The following is a 23,920-nucleotide window of genomic DNA, read 5'->3' on the forward strand; positions in this document are numbered from 1 at the left end:
AGCGCCTCCCGCCGGGCCGGCCCCCCCTGCCCCCGCGGCCCGCCGCTACCCACGGGCACCCTCGCCGCTGTGCTGGGGCTGCCCGGGGGGAAAAGGAAAAAAAAAAAAAAAAAAACGGGAAAAACGACATTTAGTCGGATAGAAGAAACGGGGCACCCGCGGTCGGAGAGCAGCACCAGAGCGAGACCGGGAGTCCGCGCAGGGGGCAGCGCTCCGGGGGATCCGCGCAAGGGGGATCCGCGCAAGGGGGATCCGCGCAAGGGGGCTGCCCGCGGCACTGCGCGGCTCCAGGCGCGCTCGGCGGGAGGGGCGGGCGCCGCGCACCGGGCTTGGTCGTGACTGATTCGGAAAGTGAAAGTGAAGCGGGCGGACACGTGTTTTCGGGGAAGTCAGGGGAGGGGCCGTTGGGCAGAAAAGCGCCGCCGCCGCGTTAAATAGAAAGCAGAGGCGATGAGGGAGCCCAGAGCGCTGGAGGTGCCGCCCGCCCCCCCGCCCCGCGGCAGCCGCGGCTCGCTGCGGCGCCAGGCAGGGCCCCCGCGCGGAGGATGCTCAGCCGCCCGCCGGGGCCAGCACCAGGACTAGCACTAGGGCTACCACTAGCCGCCGGCCCCGGCGCGCCCCTGTCCGCAGCCCGCGCCTATGCTGGGCGCTCCGGGGACGGTCCCCACCCGCGGCGCCCCGCGCGAAGGTAAGGGAAGGGTCTCTTTCTCGCGGGGTCCTCGCCAGCCGCGACGTGCATCGGAGCGCTCCCGCGCCGCAGCTACAGGAGCTCAGGTTTCGGAGGCACAAGGGAGCCCTGCCTGTTGTGCAAGAGCGTGGTGGCTTTGGGGGAGGGGGGCTGCTTTCCCTTTCCCCCCCCCCCCCCCTCCCTTTTTGGCTCAGTGTCTGTGCTCGAGACGGAGCTCTCGTGCTTGATATAAAATAGCGGGAAAGCCCGCAAAGCGAACACGCAGGGGGTTTGTACGGCCCCGCTCTTCCCCAGGGCCCCGCGCCAGGGACCGGAGCAGCCCCGGCCGGAGCGCGGCGGGCGGGCGGGCACCGGGGGTTCCGCGCCGGCGGAGCCCGGGCAGCCGCGTACCGCCCGCCAGCTCGGGCTTTCGGGCCCTGACGGCCCCGCGGCTGCTCTGGGCCCTATGGAAAGGCGCTGCGGACGGCTTCTGCTATAGCGAGCCCTGCGATTTTTAGATCTCGGGCTTTTTTTTTTTTTTTTTTTTTTATTTTTCCTCCCACCAGCGTGCCCTGAAATTTATTTTTTGTTAACTGTAAATACTGAGCGATAATCCTGGCCCAGTAATTGGAAAAACTGACATCAGTTTCCTTCTGCTGTGTAAAGAAAGCCCAGTGCTACTTTCAGCCTCTTATTTGCCAGCATAAGGATTTTACAACTCTGCTGTTTCAGGAGGTAATCTGACTTAAATGAAACCAAACACCAAATTGTAAAATTAGCACAGACAGGAATCCAGCTGCACACTTTCTTTGAAATCCTCATTAGCATGTTACCCTGAACCGTAAGAGGGCCGAGGGATTAATTTCTGCGAATACTTCAAGGTTTCTCAACAAGCTGCTGCTGCAGATCTATATCTGACTATAGGGATAAATCCTAAAATCTATGCTTGCCAGTAAGGTCAAGGCAGCCAGCGGAGATGTATCGAACCACACTGTCAGAGGTAGACATTTCAGGCCAAACTCATTCCTGGTGCAGCACTGCTAATTCCTTTGAAGTAACACGAGGGATGAATTTAGTCCCTCATGCTGAAAGATATATCAATAGGAAGCAATTTAGATTGGGCCACTTAAAGTGCATGTAGTACAAAAAAGAGAGAGAGACTGAGGAGTAATGCTTTAAGGGTTCATAGAGGTTGATTTGTGTAAGTTAGTGAGGTTGTAGCACTGCTGTCCCAAGGGAAAGTTGGGGGAAATGGGAAATTGCCTTTTATGGCTGAGCCTCAGGTTAACAGGAGAGAGGAAAGTAGTTTTAGGATTACTGTGTAAATTGGCAGTGTTACAGGCTGCCCTTCCAAGTTACACTTAAGTAGCACAATGGCACCTATTCACCTCACCCTCTTCCCCAATTATCCGGAGACATACCCATCGGCAGAGTTTACATTTTCTTCACCCACTTTCTCCTTTTCACACAATGCACCAAATAATGATGTTTAAGTTCTGACATCTCAGCTGGGACTGGGGAAGGGAAAGAGGGAGGTCCAGAGAAATGGGCAACCCAGTTCTAAAACCTTGTTGCTTTGCTCTATAAAACCTTGAGAATCCGATGGAGTGTACACAAGATAAGTTCTCATTGAGGGGGTCCTGTCATTTGACTCACCCTAGGTCCTGAGATGTTTCTGTGGGCTCATAGCAGGAAAATTGCATTATCCTCTGTGGCTGTTGATGATCCTTGATAAATATTTTTGGAGCTTTGGGCTTTCCCATAGTGACAGGCTGCTAATCTTGTCAGAAAGCAAGCAGTTGTTTGCCCAGTGTAAATTGGCAAATAAATATTTTATTATTTTATAATGGGTGGGAGGCATGTGAATGGAAGACTTGGTCATTCAGAGATTGCAGCTGCTTTTCTCTCGGGATCTCACATTGTGTCTCTCTTTGGTGTTTCAGAATAGCTGCTGGAAAGCTGCCCTGCCGTAGCCGCTGACGCTATGGAAGACCGCATCCGCTGGTCTAGGCTGTAGGATGGTAGCGCACAGCAAGGTGTCAGCAGATAATGCAGTTGCAGCAGACCCGAGATGTCTACTTGACCCTCCAGCACGGGATCGTTCACAGGCTCGAGGCTACCACGGCCCAGGCCGGCCCAGCACTGTGCAGGCACAGAGCAACACGCACTTCCGAACCTTTCGCTCCCAAGCGGATTTTAGTAGCATCACTCGAGCAAGCAGCCTGCTGGATGCCTGTGGCTTCTACTGGGGACCTCTGACTGTCAATGCTGCCCACGAGAAGCTGAAGTCTGAGCCCGAGGGCACCTTCCTCATCAGGGACAGCACACAAAAGAATTGCTTCTTTGCCATCAGTGTTAAGACTGCAACTGGGCCCACCAGCATCCGGATAAACTTTCAGACGGGGCGATTCAGCCTGGATGGCAGCAAAGAGACTTTTGACTGTCTTTTTAAGCTGCTGGAACATTACCTAAGCTCACCGAGGAAGGTACTGGTTACCCCCCTGCGCAAAGTCCGTGTGCAGCCCCTGCAGGAGCTCTGCCGGAAGAGCATTGTGAAGACTTTTGGAAGGGAGAACTTAAACCAGATCCCCCTGAATCCTGTTTTAAAGGACTACCTGAAATCTTTCCCATTTCAGATATAAGTACAGCATTAACTGCGTAGGGACGTGTGAAAGATGTGTAAAGAAATCCAGCTTCCTGGGTTTTTAAACATGTTTGACAGTGAGCAAACTTATTTTTGTAGCAATTTACTGTATTTTGGGATGGAACTTGAACACTTGACTTCTTATGTTTACAAAACCTGTTTGCACAAACCTGGGGTTTTAAAACCCTGGTATAATTTTTCTGCCGAGCAGAATATTTTATTATTTTATATTATTTTTAATGATATTAACATAATAAACTTTATTGTGAAAGTTTTTAAAAAAATAGCATCTCTATTTTTAGTTTTAAAGGCTCTAGTACCTATCCTGCTGACAAGCTCTAGTGGCTAATTGAGCGTGTAAGTGCAGACAGGTCTTCTTGTGGCCCTGCTCTTTGCCCTACCAAACAAGCCTGTTCTAGTGCTAGTCCAACAGACAGAGGATTCCTGCCCCAAAAAGCCTAAAATAGAAAGATGCAAGTGAGAAGAAAATGTACTGGGGATGAATCAGCCCAGGAAGCTAGTGCTCTTCTACATCCATGGGAGCAGGAACACTGTGTTAAGACTACAGTGGTGCATAGTTTTTGAAAGAGTGAATTGAACCCTTGGCTGAGCTAATTGCACCAACTCTGGCTTGCCTTATTAAAAGCTGCAAGTCTCTAAGAAAGAAGAGGTTGCTGTCTGACATAACCAAGCCACGTGAACATCAGTGGGGAAAAATAAAACTGGCCAGAAATGCCATTCGCACACTTTAAAAGGCTGTGAACACTATCATTATGATGCACTGGGGGAAGGATAACTTGGTTCTTTCTTTAAATTGGCATACATAAAATGGCAAAGATGCAGGCATCTTTAGCCTTCCAAAAGGTGTTTCTTGTCTTAAATTCCTCATGATCTACAGAGCGCAGACTTGATATTTCTAAAGAATCTATGACTTCATGACAGGATCCAGAGAGCATAAGCATACAGATTCACAGTTGTAATTTCTAATGGCTAAACTGCATTCAGAGAAAGTTAAAATACATTAGACTATTTTGTAATACCATTTGTAGGAAATGGGTAAAGGCACCACTGAGTTTCTATCTGCTCATAAAATGCAAAATCAGTGCCCCGTAGAGCTGTAACTGTGAATGACTTGAGATGCCTAATTTGGCAAAATGTCACCTGCATTATGATAGTGATGCTCCCTTCCCCCAAGCATTTCCTGAAATCCATGAAAAGCTGACTTAGAAAACCAGCTGAACCAAATCACTTCAAAGAAGGCACAGAGTCTTTCACAGAAATGTACTCTATCAGCACAGATCTATGGTGCTTACAGTAACTGTAAGCAGTAAATGAAGTCATCCTTAGAGTTTTGAAGATAAAAGGTCTCTCCCTCTACTGTAATTCACACTTCTTTTAAAGCTAAAGTCACTTTTAGGAAACACTGAGTATGCGTTACATAGTGTTCCTTACTTCATAATTTGTTTAATATCATTTATTCTACAAAATCAGCTCTCACATCATCGATGTTTCTTTGGAATAAATAGGTTTCCTCCTCAAACATGACTAAGGATCACTCTTGGTGATTTGGACATTGTGAAAAAGGGAAAAAGAAAGAATGTACAGGCAGCATCTTGTCACCCTTTATTGCGCTGCTTCCTGAAAAATGTTCTTTGGATTGGTCCTGCCTAAGAGCCTCCCATTTCCTTGTCAGCCATCCCTGTATGAGATTAACGGACAGCATTTCTACTTAATTCTAAAGCTGAAATTAGTTGAGGAACGATGCATTTTCCCACAGCAGCTGCAAGGATATAAATTGAGGAAGTAGTGAATCTTGTGCTATGCAGCAGATAACAGAGCAAAGCAACTGCCTGAATGTGATTAGCTTTAAGAAGATAAATTGGAAAAAAAAAAAAAAGTCTTTGTAGGGTGAAGGCTGCCAAACTGGTTTGCTGTCAGCAGAGATTGTTATCCTTTTCCCGGTGCTCTTTTCCCAGCCACACTCAGAATTGTCTTTTAACCCTTCAGTCCCCAGTGAGTCTTCCCTTGCTATATAAATGAGTGCCCACATGACAGCCTTAGTGGTAGGACAAGCACAATGTAGCTTAGAAGGTTCTCCACTACTGATAAACCAAGCAAAACTAGACCTAGATACATGGTAAGGGGCTTCCCACTGAACGGCATGGAATGAAAAGCTTAAATTTTATTCCTGGAAGAAACAAACCTACTTTCTCTCTCTTTTATTGCTTTAGAGTAAGTTCAGCAGAAACGATCCATATCCTCCCACACGAAGTGCCTAAATCCCTTAATTCTGTCTTTGATATGAAATGCAAATGTCGGATAGCTCAGGAAAAAATATAATCAAAACTATAAATAAGAAGGTCAGAATTGTATAAAAGGTCTGTTAACTACATATCTTTTCACCTGCCTTATTCTTCTACTTCCATTTCCTTCTCTCTCCCCAGATTACAATAAAGTGGTCAGGCAGATCCTCTTTCTAGCAGGCATATGTAGTTTACAACCACAGTATGGGTGTTCTCAACATCACTCTGACTTACCCTCTGTAAGAGCTTAATGAAAGGCTCTCTAAAACATCTGCTTACCTGTTTGCACCGATTTAAGGACTCTGTCACATCTAAGGGGCATAGTACAAGTCTTCTGAAGATTTCTGTAGTAACACCAGCTGTCAGATCTCTCATCTTCTGCTTAATAAAGTACCAGCAAGGTCAAATAGGGAATTTGCTGTATTCTGCACCTAAAGCAATGTAAACACAAAACAGTAAAGTGATTTTAATCCTCCCTGCTAAATAATAAGTGAAGTGCAGTGTTTTCAGTTCCTCCTGCTCTTGCCCAGCTTTCCTCCAACCTTTTCATCCTGGCTGTGGCTGGAAAGCAAAGTAAGCAGTCAATCTGGTAAAGGACTACAGAAGAATTTGGGTCATGCTCAGAAGCAGAGCAAAGCTATAGTTTTCTGAAAAGACTGAAATATTTATAGTTAGTAGGGAAGGGACAGCTTTAAACTAATACCATTTGCAGCATGGCTGTGTCACCCTCAAAGACCCTGGGGAGCTGTGCAGCAGGGTCCTGCTGGGACACCACCCAGCCCTGATCCAGTGCAATGCTCCTGGGACCGTACAGGCAGCAAGCCTGAGGCTTCCTCACTTTTTAAAGACTGAAACACACATTCGCTTTCAGAGTAGGTTAATTTACATACCATGCTGCAGCTGTGAAACACTTGCTAGTGAATAGAGCTAATTAATAAAACTGTAAGTGTTCAGAGAACCTGGTTAATTTAGCCATGAAGAGTTATTAAATGCTCAGTAGGAGCCTCCTGAATGGCAAGCATAACCTTACCCACGGTGAAGCTGTGGTCACACAAATTCTGTTATGATTGAAGTCATTTACAAGAAATGAAGCTCCAGCTGCAGTCAGCACTGATGCTATTTTCAACAGTCAAGAAGAAAGTGTCCCCTAGGGCAACATGCTGACCGTATCTACTCATCAATACTCTTCATACAGCTTGTACTTAATCCTCTATCGAACAGTGTATTCACCTCCTGAACCTTCTCCTTCAGATCTAGTGTCAGCCCCTTCTGTTGTGCCCGACTGTCATTCAGGCCCTGGCTCTCCTTCCACCCTTCCATTCATGGTGCTAACAGCTGTGAGAGCAATGCATTTATTCATTAATTCCAGCTTTGAGACAAAGGCTGTGTAACAGCAACTTAATTTGGACTCTACATTGCCTTCTGTGCAAAGTGTGAGCTAATAACTGCATTTGCAGTGGGTTTCCAGGATGTTTCTCCCAATTACAGAGAAGTGCAGTTCAAGATTTTTCATTACCACTGACTTGTCTGTTGTCATACTTCTGCATGGTATTCAGATCCTGTCACTGTATCTGACTTTTTTCATCCCGTGCTGTTTTTGGCTGGGATAGAGTTAATTTTCCTCACAGTAGCCAGTATGGGGCTGTGTTTTGGATGTGTGATGGAAACAGTGTTGACAACGCAGGGGTGTTTTCCTTATAGCTGATGGGTGCTTACCCAGAGCCAAGGCCTTTCTGCTCCTCACCCCACCTGCCAGTGGCTGGGGGGGCACAGGGAGCCGGGAGGGGGCACGGCCGGGACAGCTGACCCCGACTGACCCCAGGGACAGCCCAGCCCATGTGGCCTCATGCTCAGCACAGAGAGCTGGGGAAGGAGGAGGCAGGGGGCACGTTCCGAGTGACGGCGGCCTGCCCAGGGCGAGGGGGGAATAGAGCTCTTGTTTTGCTTTGCTGGTGTGGACAGCTTTTGCTTTACCTGTTAAACTGTCTTTATCTCAACCCATGAGTTTTCTCACTTTTACTCGTCTGATTCTCTCCCCCATCCCACCAGCGGGGAGGGAGCAAGTGGCTGTGTGGGGCTGAGTTGCTGGCTGGGGTTAAACCGTGACACCTCCACAGCTGTTTCCCAACACAGCAGCCAAATTTGCTGCACCTGGATCCAATTTGATCTCTGTGTCACCATGGAGTAACAGAAACACAGGCCAGCAGGGAGCATAAAGAAAAGCCCAACTTCTCTGCTGAGTTAGCCACACACCAAAAGTATGTCCCCTCTGTCTGGAAGTCAGTGACACACTTTGGATGCAGGTTATTGAACACAAGAGTGAAAGAGATGATGCTTGTGCATAGCAAAGCAATTGCCCTACAGTCTTCATCTATAAGAACAGATATTGTGAGGATGGAATGGCATCCAAACAGAATAAGCAAATAACTAACCGTGCCACAAGCCACATTTGCTCAGCTTCCTTCATTCTGCTCCTTTTGAGAGAAGGCAAAGTAGGATCACCTTTCTGTTCTCATTTTAATCTCAGTTATAGGTTATTTTTGTAGCTCCCAGCCATGTAGAAGAATGATAAATCCAGTCATCGCTTTTAAAGAGTTCTGTCTCCTATGAATCACTACTACTGGTCTGCTTCTGATTGTAAGCACAAAGGTTCATCTTCGCTAACAGAGTTTTGGGGTTTTTCTGTTCTCTGCTGCTAATTGAAATAAAGCAACTGTGAAGATTTGCTCATTTTTTGCTGAATAAGATCCACTGGCTTGTAGGTGTGCATAATCCCTCCAGACATGGCTGTGGAAGTAAAGTTCTCCTGAGTGGTAAAAAAGGGGAACTTTCTTTACATGATTAGTACATTTTTAATCAGAGGTTTCTTACACAGTTATCTACTGCCAAACACTTATCACTTCTTTCACAGTGATTAAATCATTACATGTCTCTTTCTTCCCAATGTAATGAATTCCTTTTTAGTTCTATTTTGTTACAGGAAAGGGTTATTTGGTTTAATCTTAACAGTATCCTTGTTTACACATGATTCTGAATTCTACAGTCTGTACTTGTCTATATTGAGTAGGGTGGGCCAAGACATGCTCAGATTTACAGTGAGATACTCCATGGGCAGATCCAGAATGGTGCCAGGGGGCCTGAGAGGACACTGACTTGGACATGTGTGCAGTTGCAGTATTGCATGGGCTCAGAATGTATACACAGGGTTGTTAGCTCAACACAACTTGTGAATCGGATCTAGTGATCATTAGTGGGACATTAGTTCCACAAAGCCCCTTTACTTATATATTTACAGTATTTTGCAAGCCATAAAGATTTGAAGGCTAGAAGATACCAATACATTAACCTAGTTTGACTTTCTATATATAAAAAAAGGCCTCAGAAGTTTTACCAGGAATTTTCTGCAGTGCAGAAGTTATTCCTGCAAAATGCATCATATGCCTGCTGTGTAAGTGACCATTATCAAAGCCAGTTACGTGTAATTAAACTTAGTAGAGTTTTTAGGCAGACATTCAACCTCAACTGAAGGATGGCAAGCACTAAAGAATTTACTGTGTTCTTCCATGTAATCTTCCACTAGTTGACATACTGGCCTCATTGCAATGCAACTTACCTTTTCTGATTATCAACATGTCTGGCCAGCCACAGTTGTCTTTCCATTTGGGATTACAATAGCAGCATGGCATGACTGCAGGTGGAGAGGGAATAAAGCCCTAAAGGAGATGGTGGGACATTTTTTCATGTTACCTGGCAGAATAAGACTAGGCACAAGGCTGGCTTCTTTTATGTAAGGTGAGCTAGTTGCCACCCAGGACTTTCTGAGCTTGGTAACAAGCAAGGAAAGAGAAAAGTCTTGATCATCAGTCTTAGTCAAGCACATTGGGAAAGGAGAGGAATCTAAAGTTTTTATAAATCAATTTCCTCCCTCTCTCAGGCAGCTGAAATGCAGATAGTGAAGACACTGTAACTACTGCACTAAAATAAGATAAGCAAGCCACACAGACAAAAGACTTGGAAAGATGCACCTGGTTGGATAGGTAAGTAGGATAAGTAGTTTACACCTTTACTTAGATGCTGTCAAATATCTTGGAATTTATGTGCTCTGTTTTAGTTGCTTTTCAAAGTATAAATGGACATCCTGGCTCTGTTAAAAAAGCAAACAGCTATTAGGACCTTCCTTATTCTATTGCTAACTGGCCTCCTGATTACTGCAGACTTCGAGTAGGAGAAGAGAGATCAGTGGTTTCAATAGTCAAGACACATAATATGTACAAAGGTGAACATGTTAATGATGAAAAAGGAGAAGAATTAGCTTAGTAGCAACCAAGAAAAAAGAGGAAAAATAATTAGCAAATTTTCAGAGAAGATAGTAGTAAAGGGTGTCTTTACTGTGATGAATGCTGGGACATTTAGTGGTGGTCTCAGCAGAAGCAGAGAACAGGGGATAGGGAGACAGCTTGAGAAGGAAGGCACAAGTGGGACCAAATCTCAAAGTCTGTATTTTCCACATAGCTATAAAGCCATTCTTTACTTCAGTTACAATGTTCCCAGGTTAAGTCAAGATAGAGCGAAAAGTTACCAGTATACTGGCAGATGAATATGTTGTCACTGTAAAGGAAGCCTCTGAACTCAGTTATCTTTATCTTAGATGGAAGATCTCAGATAATTTCACCAATCCCTTCCACCTTTCACAAAATTTAAACTGAAAATAATGTGCTTTACTGTATTGGTCCAACAAGCATCCTAGAGGTGGCATTAGCACAGGACAGCCAGCAGCTGCATGGAGTCACAGGAGTGCAGAGAAGGCCCCAGCATTGTCCCGTTCCCAGGGATCCTGAACTGAAGGACACTTCGCAAGACACAACGTGAATGTGAAGACATAGGGAGGATACTGTGGACCCATTTTATCTCTTGGTAAATCTGCTCTAGTCACAACATTTACACATGTTGTGGGAAAAATCAAAATATTAACCATATTCAATCACACGTTTATCATATCAGAACATACAAACACCTGGAATGAAACCTTAGCTCCAGTGAAATCAATTTCCAGAAAAGATCAGCTTTTCTATAGATAATATTATTAAATAACAGTAAGCACCTTTTAAAAATGAAATCAAAGATCAGTGGTTGCATTACAGAGATTTCTTGATAGAGCTCCAGCTAACAGGTTGGGGGTGATGTGAAACCATATTTATGCTGCTCAGTTTTGATACTGAAAGTGTGCATACAAGACTGTGTGCAGTTTCCTGCCTCCATTCCCTCCAGCTCTACAGAATATTTGCAAGTCTCCCCTGTGCCCTTCAAACTGAAACTGATAACTATGTTACATTTTCACTCTAACCAAACTTTACCCAAATCAACTTCCCTACAGCGGAAACTAATTATTACTGGAATTTGAGTCAGATTGAACTTTCAGACTGAGATTTTAGGCATCCTCTCTGGGATTTGAACAACTGGTTCCCAGACAGAGCACTGAAAACAGAAGTGAACATAAAATAGTCTCCCAAAAATGTTACAGCATAGACTTGACTAAGGCTTACAGATTTTGTAACACTCAGTGAAATAGTCTCGTTTGGTTATTTCTTGACCTGTCTGTATACCATCACTGTTCAGGCAATCTAGAGAGATCTGGAGATGGAGTTGGTATATCCTATAGGCTCATGACACTGAAATGGGATAGGTATGATCGCTGACATTATCAGTAGGATGAATTTGGGAGATATATATACTACACAAGGAGTAAGGCTACTAGCTACTTTCTTAGCTCTCCACAGATAAAAATCAGTAAACTTTCTCTTGCTAGACTCTTCTGGCAAGTATTCTATACACACAATCTGTTCAGAATTAGCTTTGACAAATTCTTCAAAGATCACATCATGTTTTCTGTCCTTCTTACACTCCCATCTGCTCTCACCAGGTAAGTTGTTCACACCAGCTACTTTAAACAGCTGACATAGGTGCAAATCAAAAGCTTCCAGAGACAGATGCCTAACTGCCAGGGTGAATTAGATCTGTAAATAAGGTGCCTAAAACACACCGTGTGAACCCTTCCCCAGGTTTCTCCCCGTTTCCCAACAAGGCAAGCCATGCACAGTAAAATGAAGTGAGCCATGAAAACTTTACAAGTATTACATAGCAATTGCTTTCTGTTTAGAACAAACTGAAACTACAGTTCAGTATCTCAAGCCTTTTTCAACCATGGGATAGGAGTTTCCCTTTTCAAGTAGAGGGATGTTCTTTATCTAATTTCGCACTGTTAGTCAATAATTATGTGATTAATGGTAAATCCGTCACTGTCCTGTGACTAAATGTACCATGTGTAAGCTACTATCTTAGGCAAACTTTTTTGTTTTAGAAAACCAGGAAGAAGGGAAAAGCAGGAAGAATTATGGTTTTGTAGGAAGAGAAGAAAATACTTGGCTGCCAGTTTTACGCAGACATTTTGACAACAGAAGATTTTCTCAGACAAGACACTATAACAGCACAGTAGTCCAGAGCACAAGCTACACTCTTGTAGTCCACAGACCTGCAACGTATCATGTAGCTAACACCTATGTGTTTTTGGCATGTACCAATTTGTATAATTGCATGCAAAGTAGATGGTACCTTTCTTAAGGGTAATAATTTCAGTTCCAGCATTCTCAGCCCAGCAGGCTGGAAATGTAATTTCCATTTTCATACAAGAGCTTCTGGCTGCTGTAAATTTTCTCATTAATGTTGCTGCACAGGAAAAGCTAGTGACTGGTTGAGCTGTGCTAACAGCATACGATCAACCTGCTCTTCAGCCTAAGTTTGCTATAGTTTTCCTCTCTATGGAGATTAATTACAAAGGTCCAGGTGTACAATGGCATTTACAACCAATATTATAATTTGTCAGTTATGCCAAATGATTATTTTAAGTTTCCATTCAGTAAAGAAAAGAAAAAGAAGGCTGCAATGAGAGAAATCCTAGACCTTACAGGGGATTCATCACTGGTCCAAAGGGCAGAGCTGTCTAAACCATCTCAAGCCTTATGCATGAACTGGTTTATAGCATTCAGCATGCTGTTGTACGCTGGGTTTATATACACTTCCAACAACAGATACGCGTACATCTGCCACTGTAATCCAACAGCTCACTGTAAAAAGCAGTTAACTCCTTTTTGGAGTGGATAGCTGAAACAGCAGGAGTATAGAAGAAGTCTCAGAGATTACAGGGATGTTTGCACACAGGGAAAGAGATTCCTGGGTTTCTGTGTCTCTCCCTAAAGCCTGAGGAGCCAGACACAGCAAGCAACTCACTGGGTGGTGCGGATGATCTTCTCAGCTAGTCTGTTTGTTTTCAAGGCCAGACTGATTGTCATCATGGGACTCCAGGTCAGACTGGCAATTAGGGGATGTTTTAAGGGATGGCTTTTTCAACAGGCTGCAGTGTCATTTGTCCTTGGGAATTAAATAAGAATATCCCACCTAATTTGTGTGTTGCAGTTGTAAAGATAAAAAGCACTGGTGAGACTTTAAGTGTCTCCAACTTTCTGCCAGGCACACACAGTTTTGAAGACTTTAAGCTCGGTACAGAACACATCAGGAACACCTGATATCTTCTAATATTCAAAGTTGTATGGTCCTGGATCAGACGGATTTTCTCTGGAGTCTAAATGAAAATAAAGGAGCACAGCTTTTGTTTTAGGAGCAGAGAGTGAGGAGTGTGAAATAGCAAGGCCTACTGAAGCTGTAAGGCACAAATGATGCTTTATTTAGCCACAGAAGTACTTGGATTGGGAAAAGAAAATAGGAAAGAATAGAAATTCAGCCTTTAGGTGAAATGCTGCTGAAATGAGTCTTAGGACTCTCAACGCCAAACAGAGAAACTATCACCTGCCCTGTGATTCTGGAATCTTGCATTATATAGTTTGTACAAAATATCTATTCATAAATAGTTTGAGTGAAGCATTATAGCTCAGACTTATGGACAGAGCCCTTTCCAAGGCATCAGAAACCCTTAGTTTTCTATACATCATACTACTACATCTTGTAATCTCCCCCGCAGCTTTTAAATGTATGGATAATTTAGACTGTATTTTCACAACACATAACAGAATGTGTAACATCTTTTTTTGGACCATTAGGCAACACTACAAAGATTTCAGTAACAGAGTACTCAGTAAAGAGAGATTTAGGTGGGTTTTTTTAGTTCATTATGGCCTATTCTGTTTCTAGTCCTTTTACAGCTGCCCTGCTGAAACCACAATAAATTCCACATCTTTTTGACAGTAGGATAAAAGTCTTGATTTAAACTCTGAGTCTATAAACCCCGCCATGCCTTCATTCCCTTACCTGTGCAATGGGTATCACGCTCTAGTCCTGGAAGATTTACTGTAATTCACACATGTATTTAGGAAGAGACTTTAACTCTGGAGAATAAAAGTACAAAGGCCGAGATATCAAAGAAGTATTTGCTGATTATTTTCTCATATGTCTAAGTATTAATTTATATCTACTTTTAAAACAAATATGCCCAACGAGGAAGAAGTTTTTCATGTGAACAGTGCAACCTGTACTGTGTATCTTTTTATTATGCTTTGGAACTAATAAAACCTAGGTAATCTTTCTTCCTGATAAGTATAATTCATGTGCTGTATGCAAAACCATATGCAAGCTCATTGCCAAGGTGAATACAATAACAGTTTCAATCTCAGATACTGAAATAGCTTAGACTTACAAATCTGCGTTAAAAGGCACAAATGAAGACAGCTAAGGCTGTCTGTATACTAACTATAAAGTGAGGACTACACAATTGAGGGCTGCCTTTCTCAGGCATCCATATTATTTTCTCCTTGCTCTTCTACATATCTCATTTTCTTTGTAATTTCAATACAGTTTAAGAAGATGGTGATTTTAAAATGCAGCACATTTCACATCAGTCCAAAATATGTTTTGGGACTGGAAATGGAGATAGATAGGTTTTAGCAGTGGCATTTCTCTTCTGACTCCTTAAAGTTTAAAATACCACAGTTCATCTGCCAGACCTGAGCTTCTGACCCAGGTGAAAGGAAAAGCTGACTGCTGCATACAGTCTGCTGTAGTTACACTATATACAAACCATTATCTGTTAATATTGTATACTAGCCCAGCTGAAGCCCAAAGACAATTGCACATAAATGCTAAACACAACCATAGGTATACTCCAAGCTGGTATAAATAGGCTTTGAGTGAATTTATGAGTGCACGTGTAATTCCACTAGCTTGAATGCTGGCTACAAGCAGAACAAAAAAATCACTACACAGCCATCTTCAAGTAAATGCCAGGTTTAACTAATGGTCAGTGGTCTTCAGGGTTTCTTACAGAACCTAATTCAATCTCTAGTGAAGTCAACAGAGCTGAGCACAAAACTAAACTTGAGAGAAAATGTTTTCTCTCTAAAGGAAAATTCTGTATGAAATCTGGGAAGATTATAGCACGTCAGAGGAAAGCATACTGGAAGGCTGTGAAATTTTGGAAGGAGATAGTGCATTTGAGAAAGCCAAAGAAAATATGAGCTGGGTTATGAAAGAATTACACAGAAGGAATAACAGCTGCAAGGGTATACAGGTGGTTCTCACAAGTTCTCTTGCCAGCTGTAATCTTTATTATAAAAAAGGAGTCCCAAGTGCAGAACAATTACACACCTAATTTAGAGCTTTCTACTACAAGATTCAGACACATTACATAATACAGCATAGTCCTTGGAGAAGCTACTTAATCACCATACAAGTTATGCTACTGTTGGTCCAAATTTTTAAAGCTTGAACTTACTGCAGGTCAGTTTTAACAGCCTCTAGTGCTTGAGCTGAAATTAAAGTATTCATAAAAAAGAATCATAGACTGGTTTGGGTTGGAAGGAACCTTAAAGATCATCTAGTTCCAATCCCTCTGCCACGGGCAGGGACACCTTCCACTAGATCAGGTTGCTCAAAGCCCCAGGGAGGGAGCACCCACAACTTCTTTGGGCAATCTCGTCCAGTGTGTCACCAACCTCACACTGAAGAATTTATTTTTTATATATAATCTAAATCTATTCTCCTTCAGTTTAAAACCATTACCCTTTGTCCTATCCCTACATTCCCCGATAGAGTCCCTCCCCATCTTCTCTGTAGCCCCCTTTAAGCCCTGGGAGGCCACTCTAAGGTCTCCCTGAACCCTTTTCTTCTCCAGGCTGAATGCCCCCAACTCTCTCAGCCTGGTCTCCCAGGGGAGCTGCTCCAGCCCCCTGAGCAACTTCATGGCCTCCTCTGGCCCCGCTTGAGCATGTCGATGTCCTTCTGATGTTGAGGCCTCAGAGCTGGACCCAGCACTGCAGGGGGGTCTCCCCAGAGCAGAGCAGAGGGGGAAAATCCCCTCCCTGGCCCTGCTGCCCCCCCTGCTCTTGATGCAGCCCAGGCCAGGGTTGGCTTTCTGGGCTGTGAGCGCACATTCCTGGCTCACAGGCAGTTTTCCATCCACTGCTACCCCCAAGTCCTTCTCCAGAGGGCTGCTTACACTTGGCCTTGTTGAACTTCATGAGTTTTGCACAGCCCCACCTCTCCAGCCTGCCCAGGTCCCTCTGGATGGCATCCCTTCCCTCCAGCGTGTCACTGCACCACACAGCTTGGTGCTGTTAATGAACTTGCTAAGGGTGCCCTTGATCCCACTGTCCATGTCACCAACAAAGATGTTAAACAGCGCTGGTCCCAACACCGACCCCTGAGGAACACCACTTGTCACTGCTCTCCACTTGGACATCCAGTCATTGACTGCAGCTCTTTGGGTGTGATCATCCAGTCAATTCCTTATCCACTGAGTGGTCCATCCATCAAACCCATGTCTGTCCAATTTAGAGACAAGGATGTTGTGTGGGATAGTGTCAAGTGCTTTGCACAGCTCCGGGTAGATGACGCCAGTTGCTCTTCCCTTATCCACCAGAAATATAACCCCATTGTAGAAGGCCACCAAATTTGACAGGCACAATTTGCTCTTGGTGAAGCCATGTTGGCTGTCACCAATCACCTCCTTATTTTCTATGTACCATAGCATATTTTCCAGGAGGATCTGCTTCATGATCTTGCTGGGCAAGACGTGAGACTGACTGGCCTGTAGCCCCTTGGGTCCTCTTTATTTCCCTTTTTAAAAATGGGGGTTATGTTTCCCCTTTTCCACCAGCAGGAATTTCACTGGACTGCCACAACTTCTCAAATATAATGGATAGTGTTTTAGGCACTTCATCTACCAGTTCCCTCAAGACCCGTGAATGCATCTCATCAAGTCCCATGGACTTGTGCACCTTCAGGTTCTTTAGATGTTCTCGAACCTGATCTTCTTGTTCAGTGGGCGGTTCTTCATTGTCCCAGTCCCTGACTTTACTTTCTGTGACCTGGAGAGTGTGGCTGGAGCCCTACCCCTTACCCTGAGTTCTTCTATTCCAGCTTAATCTACACTAAGTACACAATTAAGATAATGTGCTGATTGTAGAGAAAAAAAGGAGGGAGAAGAGATACCTATTAAACACCATCATAAGACAGTGTCTTTTTAAATAACCATGAGCAAAGTATTTATGAAACTCTCCCAGTCGGAGTCATAAAGTCTCTATGTAGCAGGCAGATTATGAAAGTAGCTTGGCCTTCCTAGTTATAAAACATATAGAAGTGGCTGAATTTTAAATACTGTCCATTGGGTTAGGTGGTCATTTATACATTTAGATAAGGACAGATTTGGCCAAATGCAGCTCAGAAAGTTCTATAAAATAGCACCTTGCAAAATTGTTCCAGAATCTATAGGTTTGATCTGTGAAGACCATGTGTCATCCCATCAAAACGGATTAAGGGAAAAGAAACTAAACTCAAAATAAGAATAACTATAGTCTACTCACTTTAATCTCTTGTAAATCTTCCTTTTGCTTAGTTGCATAATAAGAAGTACAGATTTTACAGTATGTCACTCTAGCTCAGCAGACACTGGCATCCAAACACAAGAAAAACAAATCCCTTCCTTTTAATTCAAGTCCATCCTGCTTCCCATGATTTCCTGTCCTCCAGCGCAATTCAGTTCCTAGGAAGAGTTGCACAATACAAATATAATGTTGCCTGTACTAACAAAACAATTGACCTGCCGCAAAAAAACTGGCATAAATACGATCTCCTCTTGGTAACTACTAAACAGCTAAACTGCATGTGGTAATGCTGTTTGCTATTAATGTCATTTTAAAGAGACATAATGCTTCCAAATCCAAACAGAACAGCCAGTGTTCTGTTCTATACAGGGTGTAAAAGAAACAGCACATTTTACTGTAAAACAACCACACCAGAACCACTAGAGTTAAAGAACATATCTCACAGTTAGTCCTCTACATTTGCTGGTCAGATACGGTCCTCCAGGAAATTAAAGGCTGAGAAGGGGAAAAAAGCATCATCAAACAATACTAATGTTATTGATGGTGGGGGAGGGGAACAGCCAGCTTTTCACTGAACTCAGTTTCTGTTTTACAAATCAATTGAGGTTTTCTGCTCTGTATGGTTCAATATTAGGAGGCTTGAGGAGGATAAGCTAGTCATATGCCAAATCTGGTCCAGTTTTATTAATTTTACTGTAAGCTTAAGTGAAAGAAATATCCTTATATGATCAAGTTGAAGCTCAGACTTGCAAACACTAGTCCTGCTTTGGAAATACTCCAGTCTGTGACCACTTTAGGAAATGGAGCTGATAATCTACTTCAGCCACTTTAGGAAATGGAGCTGATAACCCAGGAACAAGTCCAGGAAAAGGAATTAAGCATCTGGAGACCTAAGTGTCTGTAGGAAAAGGAATAAGGATTTAACAGTGAATAACTAAAATCTAGAACTAATTCTGGAGCAATGACTATATCACAGGATTCTCAGGCGCAGGGAGCAAATGAAGCAGCAGGTTGCAGACCTCCCCTGCTCTCTTCTTAGCCCAGAGAGATGCACAACTCTTTGTACAGCATCCACAGACCAAAGTGCCTTCCCCTCCTCCACAGAAGCCTGTGTAGTGCAGGACCTTTGCCTCTGAGGCAACAAGGACTTAAACGAAATCCTCTCCTAGTGCTGAATCTGTTCAGATGCAACTGCTCTGGCCTCTAGATTACTGGGGGGGTAGGGGGTGGGGAATAATGGGCAGGAAGTGTTTCTTGACAAACAGAACTACCACCTCAGGACTCCCATGTTTGGTTGTGGAATGCTGCAAAAGGGCAAGACCATCCATATACCTAAGACAACCATCTCCCAAGAGCAAAAATATGAAAAGGAGAACTTTTGAAGAACTAAATACTTCCATGAATCTCAACTGAAGTTGTGGGAGTTTTGCTATTGATCATAGAGGCAGCAAAAGTAGGACTAGGTTGTGTATGTAGCAGGCTGACACAACAGGTATTCTTCCTCCTAGGACTAGTCAAGAGCCTCGATTTCAGCAGAAAGGCTTACTCACTGTATAATGACCCATCAAATAATGCCACCTGGTCTGAGCTAATCAGATCTGACTGCAAAGTGGCTGTGTAGCTCTGACAGTAAAAGAAACAGGATGTTGGTAGTTGACAGAAAGTTCAGCTGTTAGACTACAAGAAAATCAGAACTGCTTCCTTACCAACTCTTGGGTTTGTGCAAAGACAGAAAGTGTATGACCTAATTTAGGAGAATCAGGCTGCAGATCAGGATATTAGTCTTCTATTTGCCACTTCATCAATGATCTTTCCTTTGTTTTATTTTGAAAATCCCATAGGACATGGCTAAAAGCCATAGTCATATCTGGCTCAGGATATGATTTTCACATCTGATTATAAATTCTCTTGGAAAGATGATTTGCCTGGGAATATTATTGTTTGAACATGCTTTTGTTAGTGTTACTGAGGGTTTTTCCTTCCCTTCTGTTCCTCTGTTTCACAGAATGTTCTCACTCACATAACTGAAATCCTTTAATTCTTCAGTTCATATATGCCTTTCTTATTGCTCAAGGAACTTCAGGCTTAGGTATGATCATTTGGATGACCGCTTTGCCATATGAATTAAGATTGACATATTAAGCCTCTCATGCTGAGGATAAGGCCCCTTCTCTAAAGTTCTTGTTAGTCCCCCATCATACATTGATATTGTTCCATGTAGACATTTCTGCTCTGTGGCCTCATACTTTGCTACTGGTGACTGTGTAATCAAATGATCTGATCTGCTGTGAATCATGGAGACATGCTCCCAACAGTGAAAGAGCTTCTTCTCTCCAGCTAGCAGACAAGAGCCTCGTGTCAAGACCCTTTCTCAGTGCCAGAATTTGGTATACTGGGAGGAGATCTTGTCCCATGAAGGCCACTGCTCTCGTTGATGCAGGAAGAGGAAATCAGAGAGAAATTTGTGTATTATATTCCATTAATGCCCTATAACTCTAATAGCTGGATTTTTGACCAATTCCTAGCTACCAGTTCCTATGGAAAGGGGCTCAGTTGCTCTATGTGAACAAATAAGGCTTTGCAGACAACTACACAGAGCAACACAGAGAAATCATGTCACAAACCCATTCTCTCTTCTTCTCCACCCTTCAACTTCTCCCCATCCCAGTGACAGTTAAGGAGTTTATCTGCACTCACACACAATCTGTGGGATGAGAATCCCCTTTATAAAAACCTCTGCTGGCTTCAGAAGTCTTGTAAAACTACTGCATTGCAACCAGGCTGTAAGTAAGTAAGACAGAGAAAAGGACAGAGTGACAAGGGTAGCTGTCCTGACTCTCTTACCCTCAAAGAGCTGGAAAATCTGGAGGTAAAGGCAGCCACGCTCTTACCTGTAAGGAGTGGGGGATCTCCCCCCCCTTCCTGAGGAGAAATCTATAAGGAAACTATTGTGACATTTCCCTATCTGTGTGTCTCCATCCTGTGGGATTTCCAAAATTGTTGTTACATAAGTTGTGAAATCTGCCCTGTCCTTTCAGAGAGGGAGGGGACAAGTACAGACTTGCTGGAGCTGGATGACAGCAAAGGACAGAGTTAGGTAGACTCCCTCCCCCTGTGTCTATACTGGCACCTGTAAGAAGTTATGCAGTACAGGAGGAACTGGCTCTGAGCCAACCTACTCTGGCTCTCACCAGGCATTAGTCATTTTGTCTTGATAATGGTCTAAATACAGCCACCCAGCTACTGGTTGGCAAGTGTGAATCTACCTACTATGGACACAACTTCTGATAGCAGGAGTCCCAGGCATCCATATCAGCTGAAACATATGCTGACAGTGACGGGGAGAAAGCAAAAGAGAAGAGGTGGGTGTGGTGGAGATAGGCACATATAGACACATGATCGGCTGGTAACTCTTCTCATATCTGGTGAGGCAATGGGAATATACTCAGGTAAGCAAGAGCCAAAGCAGACACTGCTGGAGCTGATTGAAAGTAATGATGGAAACATTTAGCATTGGAAAAATGGTGCCTGTTCACTCATTATGATATTGCTACTTGGGAGTTCCATTATTTTCCTTAAAATGGTGATTTGATACACTTTGACATCCTTACTTGGTAGGGCAAGTGCATTTACTCATGGGAAGTGAAAAGGGTCTCATTTAATCCAAGGAACTATAAGGTAACTTAACCTTTAAACATTCATACATGGCAGATCCTGCTTCTCTTTCTACGTATACTAAATGATTCTACTTCCCTCCTAGAATTACGTAAACACTACAGCACCTTCAGTACATTCCTGTAACGCATACATTGCGCCAAGTGGTTGATCCTCCAAACTGAAACTGGTAAGCAGGTGAAAGACACTCTGATAAAGCAGGCTCATCCATACTGTTTATGTAGCCCCCCCCACTGAAGTGCTAAAGGCAACCTTAAGTGCTTCGTCCAGCTAGTGTGACCCCCAACAGCATGGCCAGCGTAACCTTACTTTGAGTTGCTCTAAATCTAAACGTGTCCTCTCTTAGCACATTGGTCAAGCCTGGTAAATAAAACCAGTCCCAAAGTGAAATTTTGCTTAATAATTTTAGCTTTCCTGTGAGCCAGTAACTAGAAGGCTGTCAGCTGTACATTTTGTGTGATAGAAACAATATAGGCAGGGTGGTTTTTAAACAACTGTGGTGTCAGACAGATGAAACAATCCAGCTACTTCCCCCACAACTTGGCCTTTCTCTTTCTCCATCCCTGCTCCTTGTCCATGGAATCCCACCTCATCCGTCATGATGGCTCTTGAACCCTTCCAGAGTCAAGACAACTTGCTATCTTAGGGAAAAAAAAATAAAATCCAGTCATGTCACATTAAAGAGCTAAAATGGCTAAAAAAGGCATCCCAGAAATATCAGAACTGGTGCAAAACAGCAGCAGGAGTACATGGCTAGAATAGATTAGAATTTTTCAGATATTAGGATTACTGGTTGTTCTGTTATTTGTGTTCACTTCCACACTGTTGTAATTAAGAAACACCTTTGTGTATTACAGAACAAGGAAAGCTTCTAGGATGTATGAGCTCCTGTTTACTTACCAAATCTGGCAAATCAATCAGGCAGAGTGTCAATAAAAGACAAACTTCTCAGTCTAGACCAGAGTCACTGCAGAGCTATTGCAGGAGCCTGTTGTTGAGTTTGGCAGGATCATAACTGGAAATAAAATGCTGCACTGAAAGTACGTACCCAATAACTGAGAGATATCATTCAGAGTCTGTTAATAATGTGGCAGGTAGGATCCAAACAGACATGTAAAGTGACTGACTTTGCTGTTTCTGTCACAAAAAGGGAATGGCCTTACTGATATGAAAAGCCTGCTGAAGAAAGAATTGAGTGCAAAACTTTCTCTCCATTAATTCTCCAATGATAAAAATGTAAATGCTAAATTTAGATTTCACTGGAAACAAAATCCCAACCCAACCCAAAAAAGCTGTAATTAAGGCTGAATATTCATGGAGTAAAATAAAAATCTGACCAAGGGAAAAACCATGCCATTGACTAATCCAAGAACATTTCAGATTTACAGTTAATTGCATTAGCAAGGAATACAGAATTAAGGCCTCAGTTTTCCTCAGACTTATGCAAAATTCCCATTGAAGTTGCTGCAAAGAGTTGACAGTAATTGCAAAACTGAATTCAAAAGGTATCTCAAAAGGATTTGAGTTTTTGCTAAAATATAAGAAATCCATTTTGGACATAAAGTAATTGAGGGGTTGGAGAAAACCAGTTTAATTCATTTGCCTAGTTACATCTTCTGCATCAGGTCAGATTTCATTTGTGATTCCATGAATAGGGCCATCAGGCGCTAGCTTTCCAGAAACTAAGTTCTCCTCAGGGGAAGGGCTGCAGCTGAATAAGAGCCTGAGCATCTGATCCAAAGGCAATGGAGAGAAAGTTTCCAATGATCTGTGGAGATTTAGACCTCTGAACAGGAAGAAATAGCTATCTTTTTTGAGTTCATGAAGAATCAAAGCCTTTTGGCTGACAGCAGGCACATGCAGGGACTGTCACAAAGATTTGTTCAGATGACTTGTACATACAAACTACCACTGGTTCAAAGCAAGCATACAAGACAATACTGAGTTCTTGGAAAAATAGGAAGGAGGAAAAAAGGAGGGGGAAAAAACAACAGTAACTTTTTTACTTACCAGAATCCAACATCATCTTCACAGAAAATGTGTTTGGTTACCATCAATTGGGAAATGATTGTTGTAACTGCCTGTTGGCAATTCCCTGAAAAGAAAAAGCAGATTTTAGGGTAGTATCCTCTTATTTTCTTGTGCAGGAGCTGTTAAGTCCTTTTGTTTTGCTGCAGGATACTATTAAAAAAATTTAACTTTCTCAGTATTTGAAACATACTTGAGGTAAAAAAGTAGCATCTGTGAGAGGAACCCCTCAGGGCAGTAGTTAGTATCTCACTGGAGGATGTTCTTCCCCAGGTAGGGAAGAAGTGGAAAGGTGTGGGCTGAGGCTGGGTGCCCAAGTTTGCTGTGCTTTGGTTACTCCTGGTTGAAGAAGATAGCATAGATTTAATGAGGGCCAGAGGGGGAACAAAAGAAGCTATAAACCATTCCCCCCCTTTGTTAGCTCTATTTTAGCAAAGCAACTGCTCTGTCACAATATGGTCTTACCTCATCTCAATGCAACTGAATCAGCCATTGTAGGACTGAGGCAGGGCAAATTAACTTTTTCACTGTTCCACTGAATAGCAGTGCACTTCTGTGAAGCAAAGATCCGTGCTAGGATCATAGATGTGTTTGTGTTTCTGCTTGTAGCCAAACTTGGTTTACCAGTGCTTTCTAAAGGTGCTCCAGATGTAGCACACAGCACCAAACTACTCAGCCCTCTTAGGAAACGCCAAAGGGATGCAAGGCAGGGATT

General features: G+C 43.3%; 1 protein-coding gene and 1 long non-coding RNA gene across 2 annotated transcripts in view; one reads left to right on the top strand and one right to left on the bottom strand.

Annotated features, from left to right (window-relative positions):
* Positions 1-439: 439 nt before the first annotated feature.
* SOCS1 (suppressor of cytokine signaling 1) lies at positions 440-3,589 on the top strand. The gene is made up of 2 exons (XM_032983696.2): positions 440-688; positions 2,611-3,589. Exon 2 carries the CDS (start codon positions 2,686-2,688, stop codon positions 3,307-3,309), a length of 624 nt encoding a protein of 207 aa, XP_032839587.1. The 5' UTR covers positions 440-688; positions 2,611-2,685; the 3' UTR covers positions 3,310-3,589.
* A 2,309-nt stretch (positions 3,590-5,898) lies between these two features.
* The window catches only part of LOC116959362, a 51,147-nt gene continuing 33,125 nt past the window's right edge, over positions 5,899-23,920 (bottom strand). The window contains exons 2-3 of the long non-coding RNA XR_004405803.1: positions 23,188-23,272; positions 5,899-6,045 (exon numbers count right to left, since the gene is read on the bottom strand). This is a non-coding gene — a long non-coding RNA (uncharacterized LOC116959362). The remainder of the gene's footprint in view (positions 6,046-23,187; positions 23,273-23,920) is intronic.

This window comes from Tyto alba, unplaced genomic scaffold, assembly GCF_018691265.1.
Source record: "Tyto alba isolate M040663 unplaced genomic scaffold, T.alba_DEE_v4.0 Super-Scaffold_28, whole genome shotgun sequence".
Lineage (NCBI taxonomy): Eukaryota > Metazoa > Chordata > Aves > Strigiformes > Tytonidae > Tyto > Tyto alba.

Excerpts from the sequence above, each read along its gene's own strand:
- SOCS1 (XM_032983696.2), top strand. The coding sequence starts at position 2,686 with ATGGTAGCGCACAGCAAGGTGTCAGCAGATAATGCAGTTGCAGCAGAC.